The sequence below is a fragment of the Podarcis pityusensis genome (assembly GCF_964106645.2).
Source record: "Podarcis pityusensis genome assembly, chromosome: 1".
Classification (NCBI taxonomy): Eukaryota; Metazoa; Chordata; class Lepidosauria; order Squamata; family Lacertidae; genus Podarcis; species Podarcis pityusensis.
In genome coordinates this window covers 118,513,954-118,528,405 of record NC_138028.1, presented here as the reverse complement: position 1 = coordinate 118,528,405, position 14,452 = coordinate 118,513,954, and the positions used below count along the sequence as shown (strand labels likewise).

General features: G+C 43.7%; 1 protein-coding gene and 1 long non-coding RNA gene across 3 annotated transcripts in view; one reads left to right on the top strand and one right to left on the bottom strand.

The window, feature by feature from the left end:
- The window catches only part of LOC308458739, a 395,423-nt gene extending 389,825 nt beyond the window's left edge, over nucleotides 1–5,598 (bottom strand). The window contains exon 1 of the long non-coding RNA XR_013977635.1: nucleotides 5,503–5,598. This is a non-coding gene — a long non-coding RNA (uncharacterized lncRNA). The remainder of the gene's footprint in view (nucleotides 1–5,502) is intronic.
- The window catches only part of RAPGEF4 (Rap guanine nucleotide exchange factor 4), a 175,495-nt gene that overhangs the window by 118,446 nt on the left and 42,597 nt on the right, over nucleotides 1–14,452 (top strand). For both annotated transcript variants that reach the window (XM_080973326.1, XM_080973327.1), the window contains 5 exons: nucleotides 6,022–6,106; nucleotides 7,303–7,363; nucleotides 9,623–9,699; nucleotides 11,850–11,996; nucleotides 13,093–13,211. In XM_080973326.1, the coding sequence (XP_080829452.1) occupies nucleotides 6,022–6,106; nucleotides 7,303–7,363; nucleotides 9,623–9,699; nucleotides 11,850–11,996; nucleotides 13,093–13,211 (489 nt within the window). The remainder of the gene's footprint in view (nucleotides 1–6,021; nucleotides 6,107–7,302; nucleotides 7,364–9,622; nucleotides 9,700–11,849; nucleotides 11,997–13,092; nucleotides 13,212–14,452) is intronic.

The window sequence follows — 14,452 nt, the reverse complement described above, 5'->3', positions numbered from 1 at the left end:
GGGAAAAATTGGCAGACTCTTGTTGCTATTGGTAAGGTTGTTTCTCTCCCTGCCACCCGCCACATTCCTTGTTAAAAACATGCATTGCTAGAAATGTAAAATTAGCTTCTTTTTCAGTGCAAGCAACAAAGCTGCGAGTAGAAATCCATAGTTATGCGCCTAGAATTTTTTTTTGAAAGCTGTGACTTTATTTATTTTTTTAAATTTAAATGACAACCTAAATTGAATTTTTATTTACTAATCTGTATCTAGCTGATTGCACAAATTCAAGCAGTTAAAAACGATGAATCAAATCCAGTATTTAACAAGGAAATTGCTAACTGTAATACGCAGTTGCTGTGTGATGAGGCTATGGATCCTTTCTTGCTACTTTGCCCAGTTTTCCAAGTGCCGTACTGGGCATGTTACAAGACCTCTTGCAGTCTTTAAAAATACTAATAGCAGTTATGGGAAAGCCCGATTTTGATCACTGGGGGGAGCAGATTTACTCTTTTTCCAGCACCGTTTTTCTCATTAAAATCCCTCCCCTCCTTCTCACTATCAGCCCTTAAGGTCAAGACATACAGCAGGCCAGTATCAGCATCCTGTGGGAATGTTTAGGGATGCGGGGGAGGATATATTGCCTAAGATATCCTATCCCAACTTGTCTTTACAAGTTCAACAAAATCAGCAGAGTTAACATTCCCCTTTTTTTAAACACACACAGATAGTCTGCTCAGACTCGTTAGAGTCTCTGTAAATATTTCCTGGTATTTTCCCTGTTTAATCCCTCCTAAAATAAGACGCTACACAGTCTTCTGTATAAAACGTTTACTCACAAGTAATCATCTGCTCACACAAAGGTTCCCAGAAGGCAGACTTAAAAGGTTATAACATAGCTTAAATGTGGATCTCCTTATGGGAGAAAGCCCCCTTTTTCTTCTCTTGGCCTGGAGCCAAGGGTGCATCTTAGTAGTGCTGTTATTAAGATGGCGTCGATAGAGACAAGAGGAGACAAGATGGTCGCCAGCCTGTGGTTCTGGTTCTTTCTACTCCATCTCAAGTTACACATAGGAAGTTTCGTCTCAGTCCTGGAAAGCAGGAAGTTCCGGCTGGAGGACTGAGACAACCTTCAAGTCTACTCTAGCAATCTTGTGTTTGACTGCACCTTATTCTTACATCCCACACATCCAAGACATTTTGTCAAGTACTGTGGCCCACTAGCCCCTAGCAGGGCCCGCAGGGGCATCCCCCTGCCTGCTCAGCCCAGTGGCGGAAGAAGGGGGATGCAGTGGGGGCAGGTTGACCTGGGTGTCACCACTGAGGGGGGTGACAAAATGCCGGGCAGCATTTACTGTGGGGCCTGCAGCGTGCCCAAGCCACACGTCTCTCCTGGGAGTGACCCAGGGGCTTGGGTGCCCACAGGCTCCATGCTGCCCCAAATGGTCCGCTCGCTGCCTCCCCCTCAGCTGTAGGGCAGCTGAGTGGGAGGAGGCAGGCAGACCGCTCAGAGCATCCTGCCCTGGCTGGCCCCGCATCCACAGGCTGTTCTGTTTATATAAAAACAGTGTGGAAGGGAAGGCGGGAAGTCAAGTTGTAAGAGAAATGTATAACATATTTGAAGTTTGAAATTAATTACAGTGGTACCTCGGGTTACATACGCTTCAGGTTACAGACTCCGCTAACCCAGAAATAGTACCTCGGGTTAAGAACTTTGCTTCAGGATGAGAACAGAAATCGTGTAGCGGCGGTACAGCGACAGTAGGAGGCCCCATTAGCTGAAGTGGTGCTTCAGGTTCAGAACAATTTCAGGTTAAGAACGGACCTCCGGAACGAATTAAATACTTAACCCGAGGTACCACTGTAGTTAAAGTTATGAAAATGTAATAAAAAAATTATTTATTTATTTTTAAAGAAGAGTTTGGATTTGATATCCCGCTTTATCACTACCCTAAGGAGTCTCAAAGCGGCTAACAATCTCCCTTTCCCTTCCTCCCCCACAACAAACACTCTGTGAGGTGAGTGGGGCTCAGAGACTTCAGAGAGGTGTGACTAGCCCACGGTCACCCAGCAGCTTCATGTGGAGGAGCAGGGATGCGAACCCGGTTCACCAGATTACAAGTCCATCGCTCTTAACCACTTCACCACACTGGCTCTCATTTTGGGACACATCACTACAGTTCCCTGTACAATGCCTGGCATATAGTAGACCCTAAATAAAATTATATTGACTGTCATCTTGTCCTCTTCACCCTGATCTTTTTTCTTCTTGGACAGAGGTTTATTCAAGTTTGCAGTAAGAACAGGGATAAGCAGGCACTGTGGGGCACAGCAGTGCTTATATACCGAGATACAATTTTCATTCTTGTCCACACGGCAGCAACAGAGAAACTCGGTGTCTGTGACCTTGATAGACTACTCAAGCAGCCAACGGTGTTCATTGATCATGTAATTTCAACCAAGCTCTCCCTTCCACTAATGTGTAGTTTGCTTCTCCTGGAACCTCCCATTTACTTTATCTTAGGTATAACTAAGACAAAGCTCACCCAACGGGTTTCCTGCAGAAAGTAGGTCTTCACACAGCAGGATCCGAGAAATCTACATCATTGGTGCACCACACCGCTTAATATCTTCCCATACCTGGACAAGTCTGAGGTGCCTCTGCAACAGACCGTGTGACATTTTCACTCGTGTTAAAGGAAAGCTTAAAGTATATATGAATCAGAACGGCATGTCTACCAGATAAAAAGCAGGTCGTTAATGCAGTGGGAATTTAGGGGCTTATACCTGCGTGGCTGCTTACCAAAACCAATAAAAAAACACCCCAAATGAATGCAAGCGTGCTCACACATAAAATAAAAAGCGCATTTGCAACTGCACTGTTGAAATACTGCCAGCAAATAATAAAAAGATGATATCCATACCATTAAAAACTTCTAATTAGGTGCTCTTTTAAAAAGGTAGTGATGACATGGAAAGGGGAAAAATAGAGTCAGCGTTTTGATCTTGAGCCTGCCAATCTTCAAATATGCCCAAGTAGCAGTCACATTTGTAATTATCACCAGATATGACTTTCCAGAGCAGCTCTTTTCTCTGTCCAACCAACAACTAATGTGGATTTGGTGGGAAATCAAGAAAGGGCCTTTTAGTGGCTATATCCAGATTTTGAAAATTAATGTTCATTTAGCCTCCTTGTTGCTCGGTTTCGGGCAGGTGGCAAAAAACCTTTTTATTTAAACAGGGCTTTTTTTCCGTTTTGCCTGTTGCGTTGTGTTTAATCTCCGTTTTAAAATTTAACTATGTTTTTAAACTGACTGCCATCTGATCTGCTTTTTATACAGTTTTATTACTTTTATGTAGATTGTTTATTTTTAGTGGTGGAATTTATTAATGTTAAACTGAAAACGTAATAAATGAATGAATAATAAAACATGCCTTTGAATGGAAAAAATCTAACCATAGTCTGTTTTGCCGATGAAAATTATAACAAGAAAAAAAGATGTTTCAACTAGAGATACAGTTTTATACAGTATGTCTTTTCATTTTGCTGTTATTCTCTGCTACTTTTCAAACATGTCCCATTGCAAGTTAGTAAATGTTTTGCCTGCATTTTAACCATTTTGCAGATGGTTCTCGTCGTGTTTAGTTGGAAGAAAATTTCACTGATTTCTATAATATATACAGTGGTACCTCGGGTTATATACGCTTCAGGTAACAGACTCTGCTAACCCAGAAATAGTACCTCAGGTTAAGATCTTTACCTCAGGATGAGAACAGAAATCGTGCTCCAGTGGTGCGGCAGCAGCAGGAGGCCCCGTAAGCTAAAGTGGTGCTTCAGGTTAAGAACGGACCTCCGGAACGAATTAAGTACTTAACCCAAGGTACCACTGTACTTCCAAGTCTGTGTGCATAGGATTCAAGTTATTTGGCAGAATAGTGTAGAATCAAGTCCAGTCAAAGGCGATTATGGGGCTGCTGCGCTCATTTCGCTTCAGGCCAAGGAAGCTGGCGTTTGTCCACAGACAGCTTTCCGGGTCATGTGGCCAGCAGGACTAAACCACTTCTGGTGCGACAGGACACCATGAGAGAAACCAGAGCACACGGAAATGCCGTTTACCTTCCCATCACAGCAGTACCTATCTATCTACTTGCACTGGCATGCTTTCAAACTGCTAGGTTGGCCGGAGCTGGGACAAAGCAACGGGAGCTCACCTTGTCACGGGGATTCGAACCGCCGACCTTCTGATTGGCAAGCCCAAGAGGCTCAGTGGTTTAGACCACAACGCCACCTGCGTCCCCACCAAAATAACCCCGTAGCTGTACTAAGGCAGCTTTTGCTTTATATCGACTAACATAAGACACTCATAATGTCATAATGTAATGCTTTCTCTCTCACACACGCACACACAAAATGCAGTTTCCTGTGTGTCATGATATCATTGTCAACTGGGTTTTTCAAACACAGCAGTTCAGCCGAGAGATCTTGTCTTTTTTTGCAGACTTTTCTACCACAGAAAGGTATTCATGGGCCAGAAATTAAAAGCGACTCTTCATTCAATACATTCCAATTAGAAACCACCACCCCAAAAAAACCTGCTTTTGAGATTCTGGCTCCAGAAAAGTTTAGCAACTCTGTTATAGGCATACTTGATGAAAAATAGCTTCCTTGACAGATCTGTGAGGTAAAGTCACTTTAGATTCCAAATGACCTTTTCCGGGGCTACATCTATTTAAATGAGAAATTCCAGCCCACTTCTTTTTTGGCAAAGATGAAATACCGTAACTGCTGAGTGAAAAGATTGCTGGGTAGTGCCACAAACCTTTCTCTTTCCCTCTCTCTCTTCCTCCCTCATACATTATTTATACGGTCGGTTGCAAAGAAGGGAGCTTCACACGGGCGGCAAATACACCTCTATTTAGTGTGACTCTTCTGGCCAGGACGATGGGAAAATTTCTTTTGAGTTTTGAAGCATTTCAAAGCAAAGTCAGCCATTTTGCAGAGTTTTTGTTAATAGAGAGAGAGAAAGATGGAGAGAAAAGCACCCTGTAAGAATGTAAAAGGAACCTCGCTAGAGTAGACCAAAGACCTATCTAGTCCAGGACCCTGTTTCTCCACAGTGACCAATCAGATGCTTCTGCAAAGCCCTTAACCAGGACATAACACAATGGTCCTCTCCTGCTGTGGTTCCTTAGCAACAGGTATTCTCCGCGTCAAGGCAGCAAGCCCAAAATTCCTTACCCTAGCTATGAAGAGGTGGGAGTTATCTGATTCCAGGTAGAGATCATTTTGGGGGATGCTTTGGTGAGGTCAGGTAAAGGACCCCTGGACGGTTAAGTCCAGTCAAAGGCGACTATGGGGTTGCGGCGCTCATTTCGCTTTCAGGCCGAGGGAGCCGGTGTTTGTCCACAGACAGCTTTCTGGGTCATGTGGCCAGCATGACAAAACTGCTTCTGGTGCAACGGAACACTGTGACGGAAACAGAGCACACAGAAATGCCATTTGCCTTCCTGCCACAGCGGTACCTATTTATCTACTTGCACTGGTGTGTTTTTGAACTGCTAGGTTGGCAGGAGCTGGGACAGAGCAACGGGAGCTCACCCCGTCGTGTGGATTCGAACCACTGACCTTCCGATCAGCAAGCCCAAGAGGCTCGGGTTTAGACCACAGCGCCACCCGCATCCCTTTACCCTTTGCCTTGCTTTGGTGAATACAATTAATCTGGTTTGACTGCAAAATGCTCTTGTATGGAAGCAATTAGTTTTTAAATCAGTTAACTATGGTCAGGTAGTATGGTCTGAAAACCCGTAAAGCTGCCATCTTGCAGAAGTTGATTAGGGCTGGATCTGATCAGTGTCTGGACAGCTGACTTCCTGCAGCCACATGCATGTCACCTTGGGTTCTTTGACGAAATAAAGGTAGAATATAAATATAAGACCACAAACAAACTCCTTGATCTCATGTGGCCAAACAGTTCACTTAAATTTAGTTTGTGATATTCTGTTGTTATTCAGTTTGTAATATTTGTGTATGCTTTATCATAGGCCTGGCCAGAGAACTGCTGATGACCTAGAAATTATATATGAAGAACTTCTGCACATTAAAGCTTTGTCTCATCTTTCAACAACAGTGAGCATTTTATATTTTGTGACCCTTAATGCCAAATAAATAAATACCGGTAAATTGAATTGTAGCCGACCGATGCCTCACTCTATATGGGTACAAAAGGGGCATAGTATTGGATTGTGAGGACAAGCTCTGTCCCAGCCAATCATTTTGTTACACATTCATGATGATTTGTGTTCATGATGGTATCTGGGCAGTTACACACAATCACACTTTAAATACTATTTGCAGCTGAAAAATAAGTTTCAGGGCAAACTTAACACTTCATTTTCCATCGTTTCATGTCCCGTTACTACCTGCTGAAACCCCAGCACTTTTTATATATCACGAATATTCTGGGGTTGTGTGAGTTTTATTGCACTATAGTGCCAGAGTGCCCCAACAGCAATAACCCTTGGGGAAAGATTGCAGAACAATTTATAAAGTGGAATTAGACGCGAACAGTCTAGTATATATCCACCATTACTGTCTTGTTGTTGCAATGACACGTTGCAGAATATACTTCAAAAACAAAACAAAACCTAGCAATCCGGAAGGGCCCATACATATATAAGAGTGACTAGCACTTTGAGTGCTGTCCATGTAGAAAGACTGGGTCATTATAAAGAGAATTAGTGGTTCTTAATTGATCGGGGATTCGGTAGTGCTGTATTGTATTGTATTAGTTATGCAAAATGATTTTCTCTGGAGTTAAAGATCTGACCGGGACAAACCTTGTTATGTTGAGCTTGTATTTTACACAATTTGCATACGGTATCTGCTTGATAATGTGTGGTTTGCTATGCCCAATAAAGGATTATATATATAATATAAGAGTGACTAGGTGGGCATGTGGTGTCTGAATTCGTGTCCTCCATATAATTGCATTTATACAAGGAATTCGTACGCTCTTGGGTTTGATTATGTTGATCCCATAGCACTATGTCAGACTGCTGTCTGCCACTTTCTGCTAAATCCTACCAAATTATTTAGAGAGTCATGTACTTTCTGCATGACTTCTCATACTCTCTTTGCATTCCACAACAGATGCAATAGCGACCCTACACTGAGGAAGATGCTCAACGCTGCTTTCTGTGACTGTTTTGGCACCCGTTCCCTTCTGAACCCTCCCCCACCCCTTCCTATGAGTTGATATATAACTACACAAGTCAAGGATGTAAAAACAAAACTATAATGCTTGTTGTTTGTCTTGCTTCAAGGTAAAGCGGGAGCTAGCAGGTGTTCTAGTGTTTGAGTCACATCCCAAAGCAGGAACCGTCTGTAAGTGAAATTAATTTTACCACAGGTTTACACTTGAGCTAACTGTATTGACCTAATTGCTTTTGGCACTGCAATTGAAAACTCAGGACGTGAGGGCAAAAAAAGAGAGCACAAAACTTTAAGGAATTTGCTGGGCCATTTGTACTGGTTTGTGTATCCGATGTTACCTGAGTGGCTGAGTACAAGAGTCTTTTACCTGATTCTGGACTTCCATTGCAGTTCTGTTTAACACAGCCCACAAAGTTTGGCAGATCTCCTCAAACCCTCTGGAGAGAGTTTGGAAGTGGGGTATGAGGGGCTGTAGGGAAGAGGGTAAGGAAAGATCTGTTGCATGCTCAACTTTGGACAAAATCCAGTGCTGGTTTTTTTTCCTAGAAAAAGAGGTGCCAGAACTCACCATGAACGCTTCCCTCATTCTCTTACAAAGGACAATGGCGCCTACCAGAGTGGTGCTGGAACGGAGTTTCTCTTGAGTTCCCCTGAAAAAAAAAGCCCTGGATAAATCCCATTATGTATGGGATGAATTTGATACTGGACTCAGTCTTTGTTAATCAGGATTCAATAGTTCCTTTTTGTTCTGTGTGAGAGTGAATTAGAAATGTCCACTTTTCAAAACAGGATGCTTATTCCATCCGTATTTATTTGGTAGTATGTCATAGGGATCTTCATAGTGCATACTTCCAAATAATTTTGCTTGGAAATAATAATAATAATAATAATAATAATAATAATAATAATAATAAATTTTATTTATATCCCGCCCTCCCCAGCCGAAGCCGGGCTCAGGGCGGCTAACAACAATAAAACAGTACAAAAGTACAGCATAAACAACAGTCTAAAATCATTCGTTATAAAATTAATTAATTCAAGCCACTGGCAACCATTGGGCCAGAGCTCCGCGAAGATTGCTGAGGGAGGGAGTCAGGCTGTGCCCTGGCCAAAGGCCTGGTGGAACAGCTCTGTCTTGCAGGCCCTGCGGAAAGATGTCAAGTCCCGCAGGGCCCTGGTCTCTTGTGACAGAGTGTTCCACCAGATCGGAGCCACAGCCGAAAAAGCCCTGGCTCTAGTTGAGGCCAGCCTAACTTCTCTGTGGCCTGGGACCTTCAAGATGTTTTTATTTGAAGACCGTAAGTTTCTCTGTGGGGCATACCAGGAGAGGCGGTCCCGTAGGTACGAGGGTCCTAGGCCGTATAGGGCTTTAAAGGTTAAAACCAGCACCTTAAACCTGATCCTGTACTCCACCGGGAGCCAGTGCAGCTGGTATAGCACCGGATGAATGTGATCTCGCAGCGAAGACCCCGTAAGGAGTCTCGCTGCCGCATTCTGCAACCGCTGGAGTTTCTGGGTCAGTCTCAAGGGCAGCCCCACGTAGAGCGAGTTACAATAATCCAGTCTGGAGGTGACCGTCACGTGGATCACAGTGGCTAGGTCAGGGTGAGAGAGGTAAGGAGCCAACTGCTTAGCTTGGCGGAGATGGAAAAATGCCGCCTTTGTTATAGCTGCAATCTGCGCCTCCATGGAAAGGGAGGTGTCGAAGATTACACCCAAACTCTTAACGGACGGCGCTGGCACTAATTGCGCCCCCGCAAGAGATTGGAGTTGCCCCCCCAATCCCATATCGCCCCGTCCCAGCCACAGGACCTCTGTCTTCGAAGGATTTAGCTTCAACCAGCTCCCACGTAACCATCCAGCCACAAATAGCATTGTTAAGCTGGGACTGCACATGCAGCAGAATGGATCGTACCATTTCAGACTTCAAATGGGGGGGGTGATTTTGAATGCTCCCCCACGCCAAAAAGAAAAGTCCTTTCAAGGAAGAGGTCTTAGAAAATCAGTGAGAGAGGTTCTAGCTGAACCTACTTCCTGGTGTGATGATGATGCAGATGATGATGATATTTATATGCCACCCATCTGACTGGGTTGCCCCAGCCGCTCTGGACGGCTCCCAACAAAATACTAAGAACACAAGAAAACATCAAACATGAGTTAGTTTTCTTCTCCCAGGGAGCTTTTACATACAGGAACATTGAATACTCAGCTGTCGTCAGAAGAAGTATCTTGTTTGTGCTTTGCATTCTACCACCTCAGAACCCCAGTACTTCAATCTTCTGTGGATTCCACCCCCCTGTTGTGCTTTTAAGGTGTTGAATGTTCCTCTTTTCTCAGTAAATAAATCTCATTACTGCCTCTCCTCCCTGGCCACTTTACATTATTCTCTCTCTCTCTCTCTCTCTCTCTCTCTCTCTCTCTCTTCTGCAGTATTTAATCAGGGAGAAGAAGGAACTTCTTGGTACATTATTCTGAAAGGATCAGTAAATGTAGTCATTTATGGCAAGGTACTGTTTTAAGATTCTGAGTATTTCTCATATTTCATGTACAGGTGATGCCTGGAATGGAACGCCGGCATAAAATGGTTGTCATTTGGATGTGCCTAAAATTATCACAGCTTGTATGTGTAAGAGAATGTGCGCATGCAGTCATATGTGTCTTGTGAAAATGTTTGTTTTCTGCTGTGGAAGCAATGGGCAGTATCCAGCCAAATACCGTATTTTTCTGTGTATAAGACGAGGTTATTTTATTTTTAAAAATTATGCTAAAAATCGGGGGTCGTCTCATACATGGATAGTGGAGAGCTGGGATGGGCAATTGGTGGCTGCCACAAACAGGAGTGTTTTTGCGGGTGATTGCTTTTGTTGAGCGTGCAGACGATTGGTGGCTTTGTCGATGTGCGGGTGATTGGCTGTGATGGTCCTGCAGGTGAGTGATTTTTGGCTCCCCCCCAAAAAAGCTCAACAAGTCTGGGCAATCTCCCCCCCCCCATTTTCTCAATTGGGAGTCCTGAAAAAGAGGGACGCGGGGGCATCTTATACACAGAAAAATGTGGTAGATCCACTAGCACAAGGATATCAGCTTAGCCAGTATAACTTCTGCTCCCTGTTCTTTCCCTGTGCATCTCTGCGCCCTCCCTTATTCTGTGGGAACCCCAAGAACAGATTTAGAGGACATACCCAACAGCTAGAAAAGGCTGTGAGTGAATTCCCCATTCCTAGTAGCCAGAATAGATGGATCTGGGTTTAGAGGACCCAATTGTCTCTTGTCAGCATAATGCAGCTTCATGCGTCCAACCCAAACAACTGTGGTTCCTTTTAAACCTGAAGTTATGCTGCAATTTATGTTACTATTTGCATGCTGTGAGCCACTCTGATGACATATTTAAGGAAATAAATGGCATAAGAGATTTTTTAATAAAATAAGCCAAATATTTTCTTTGGTGTTAAGGATAAACTAGATACAGTTAAAAACTCCTCTTGTCATTATAACAAATCATAGAATCATAGAGTTGGAAGAGACCACAAGGGCCATCGAGTCCAACCCCCTGCCAAGCAGGAAACACCATCAGAGCACTCCTGACATATGGTTGTCAAGCCTCTGCTTAAAGACCTCCAAAGAAAGAGACTCCACCACACTCCTTGGTAGCAAATTCCACTGTCGAACAGCTCTTACTGTCAGGAAGTTCTTCCTAATGTTTAGGTGGAATCTTCTTTCTTGTAGTTTGGATCCATTGCTCTGTGTCCGCTTCTCTGGAGCAGCTGAAAACAACCTTTCTCCCTCCTCTATGTGACATCCTTTTATATATTTGAACATGGCTATCATATCACCCCTTAAGCTCCTCTTCTCCAGGCTAAACATGCCCAGCTCCCTCAGCCATTCCTCATAAGGCATCGTTTCCAGGCCTTTGACCATTTTGGTTGCCCTCCTCTGGACACGTTCCAGTTTGTCAGTGTCCTTCTTGAACTGTGGTGCCCAGAACTGGACACAGTACTCCAGGTGAGGTCTGACCAGAGCAGAATACAGTGGCACTGTTACTTCCCTTGATCTAGATGCTATACTCCTATTGATGCAGCCCAGAATTGCATTGGCTTTTTTAGCTGCCGCGTCACACTGTTGGCTCATGTCAAGTTTGTGGTCAACCAAGACTCCTAGATCCTTTTCACATGTACTGCTCTCAAGCCAGGTGTCACCCATCTTGTATTTGTGCCTCTCATTTTTTTTGCCCAAGTGCAATACTTTACATTTCTCCCTGGGACTTAACAGTGCAGTCTGATAGCAGGCAGGAATACATATCAGAAACTGGCAGTCTATTGTTCAACAAACTTGATTTAAAAAATTTGACTTTATAAAAATAAAATAAAAAGAAAGTTGCCACCATTAGCAGAGCCAGAAGTCTGTCTGTCTCTGAAACAAATTTCAGAGAACAAACCCCATTCTTTCTTTGCCCTTGCCTTTCTGTAGCATTAGTAATAACCAGCTGCCATGTATTGTCTTCTCATCGTTATTTTGGCTGTTAAATTTCCTGCCAGATACATTTGTTATAGTATTTGGCTTAGAAATCCTGTGTTTGCACATGGAGCGTCAATGGGACAGACTCCCCAATTACGGTTTCTCTGTGTGAATGCGTTTTTCTTCTTCTTGTTGTTGTTTTTAGGGCGTGGTATGTACCCTACACGAAGGCGATGATTTTGGCAAGCTAGCATTAGTGAACGATGCTCCTAGAGCTGCTTCCATTGTTCTGCGAGAAGATAACTGCCACTTCTTGAGAGTCGACAAGGAAGACTTTAATAGGATACTGCGGGTAAGTTAAGAGTTTGCCCAACTTTTGAGAGCTTGCGCAAGAGCTCTTGTGAACGTTTCGCAACTCTTCCTTCAAGTTTCCGCACGCCCGAGGTTCCCTCGCTCATCTGTGCACAGACGTAAGTCATCGTTGGCAGCTGTTGCACCACCGCTGGTGTAAAAACAGTGGTGAAAGAGGGTGTTGTAGGCTGTGGAGCACACTGCTGAACTTTGCAGAAACCATTGTGCTTACACTTGGCTGTGGAGAGAATGATTACGACTGGAATAGGCTGTCAATCTTACTACTACCAGTAGTAGTGGTCGTGATAGTAGTATAGTGCTAATAGTACTACTCATAATTGGCTAAGCATTAGTAAGGAATCTGAATGCAGTTTTGTACTGGGGGGGGGGGGGGAAGGATTTAGTTGAAGTATTGTAAGGAACCTAAGGCGAAGCCTTCTCTTTGAACCACGAAAAAAGAGTTCTGGGGAAATGGATTAATTTTCTATGGAGTCTGGATAAAAAGAATGTGTTTAGCACTTCAGCTGTAATGCAGGAAGATTCATGGATAGATAAAGGAAGTAGAGAAAGCTGCATAGGTTGGTTAAATCTCGACCTAATTGAACACAATGTTGTGATCTAAGGTCCTGATGACCCAAGAGAAGTTCGTTTGTTTCTTGAATTTATATCCCACCTTTTTCTCCAGCAAGCTCAGGGTGGCACACATGGTTTCCCCCCTCCTCATTTAAGCCTCACAACAACCTTGTGAGGGATGTTAGGCTGAGAGATTGTGACTGGCCCAATGTCACCCAATGAGCTTCATGGCTGAGTGGGGATTTGAACCTGGTGTCCGAGGTCCAGCACTCTGAACCATTACACCACACTGACTTCAGTCTTGCTGGAAATACATGGACCTTAAGTTAGATGCAAGTTTCATACAACTTGCCCCACAGATGCCAATAACACTAAAGGACAGCTGTCTTTCCTGGGATGGGGTCCCATACTTTTTCTAGGAGTATAAAACCATATATCAATTGCCTTTTAATTTTCATTTGCAGCACGGCTTTTTACCAAGTTGTTTCTATCTGGCGTGTTAATGATTAAAAATCATCTTTCAGGATGTCGAAGCAAACACAGTCAGACTTAAGGAACATGACCAAGATGTCTTGGTACTCGAGAAGATCCCAGCAGGAAACAGGGCTCCTAATCAAGGAAATTCGCAGCCTCCTCAGCACAAGTATGATTTAATTCCACCGTGTTGATGCAAGACTATGATTAACGCTTCCAAATGGTTTTATTTAGCCAATAGTCTTTTCTTCCTGCCTTTGAAAAGAGTGCATTATGTCGCATTTGAAAAGATATCACCAGCTGGTCACATGCCCTGCAGCGCACAACATATATCAACTTGCAAACTCATTAGCTGTGGCCCTTTAGCTGTCAAAACTGAACTCTATGTAGGTCTCGCTGTAAATAGTGCAAAATCTGTTCACAGACCATAAGGAATGTTATTACTGAGCAGAGTAATTACTGATAAAAATGCTTTTAAAACGGCATTCATTTTGCTATTAAGAAAACATAATTTATTATTTTTATTTCCAATTCCTAAAGTGCACATCTGTCTCATTAGTCACCTTGCATCAGGTAGTTTGGCCCAACTCCTGCAGGGTAGGAATTGAGGATGTACTGAAGAACTGCCTTCAGAGGTCTTCTAAAGTTTGCATAGGTACTTCTCTCCCCTTGCCTTAGGGGGTTGCATAACTCCATACCCTCCAACATTTCTCCAATGAAAACAGGAATGTCCTAAGGAAAAGTGGGACATTCCAGGATCAAATCAGAAACCAGGACAGCTTCTGTAAATCTGGGACTGTCCCTGGAAAATAGGGAAGAAGGAGGAGGAGGAGTTTGGACTTGATATCCCGCCTTTCACGCCCCTTAAGGAGTCTCAAAGCGGCTAACAATCTCCTTTTCCCTTCATCTCCCACAACAAACACTCTGTGAGGTGAGTGGGGCTGAGAGACTTCAGAGAAATGTGACTAGCCCAAGGTCACCCAGCAGCTGCATGTGGAGGAGCGGGGAAGCGAACCCGGTTCACCAGATTACGAGTCCACCACTCTTAACCCCTACACCACACTGGCTCTCATTTTGGGGCACATCACTACAGTTCCCTATACAATGCCTGGCATATAGTAGACCCTATAAGTGCCTATGAGTAATCATAAGCAATTTTCATGTCTCTGGGATAATTGTTCCCAGTACACAAGGCACCAGTGTCCAGAACTGGCTTCTTTCATTTGGGAAATGGCAAAGGCTGAAAAAGGCTTAAGAATTGGGAACAAATGACCTGAGATGCAATTTGGGTCTGTTCCATGTTCCTCAATGCTACATCTCTCTTGCAGTGTTCAAAGGGATGTTGCTAGCAGAGCCCACTGTGAAGCACTCCCTATGCCCCTCTCCCTTTACGGGCAAACACATCTTCTC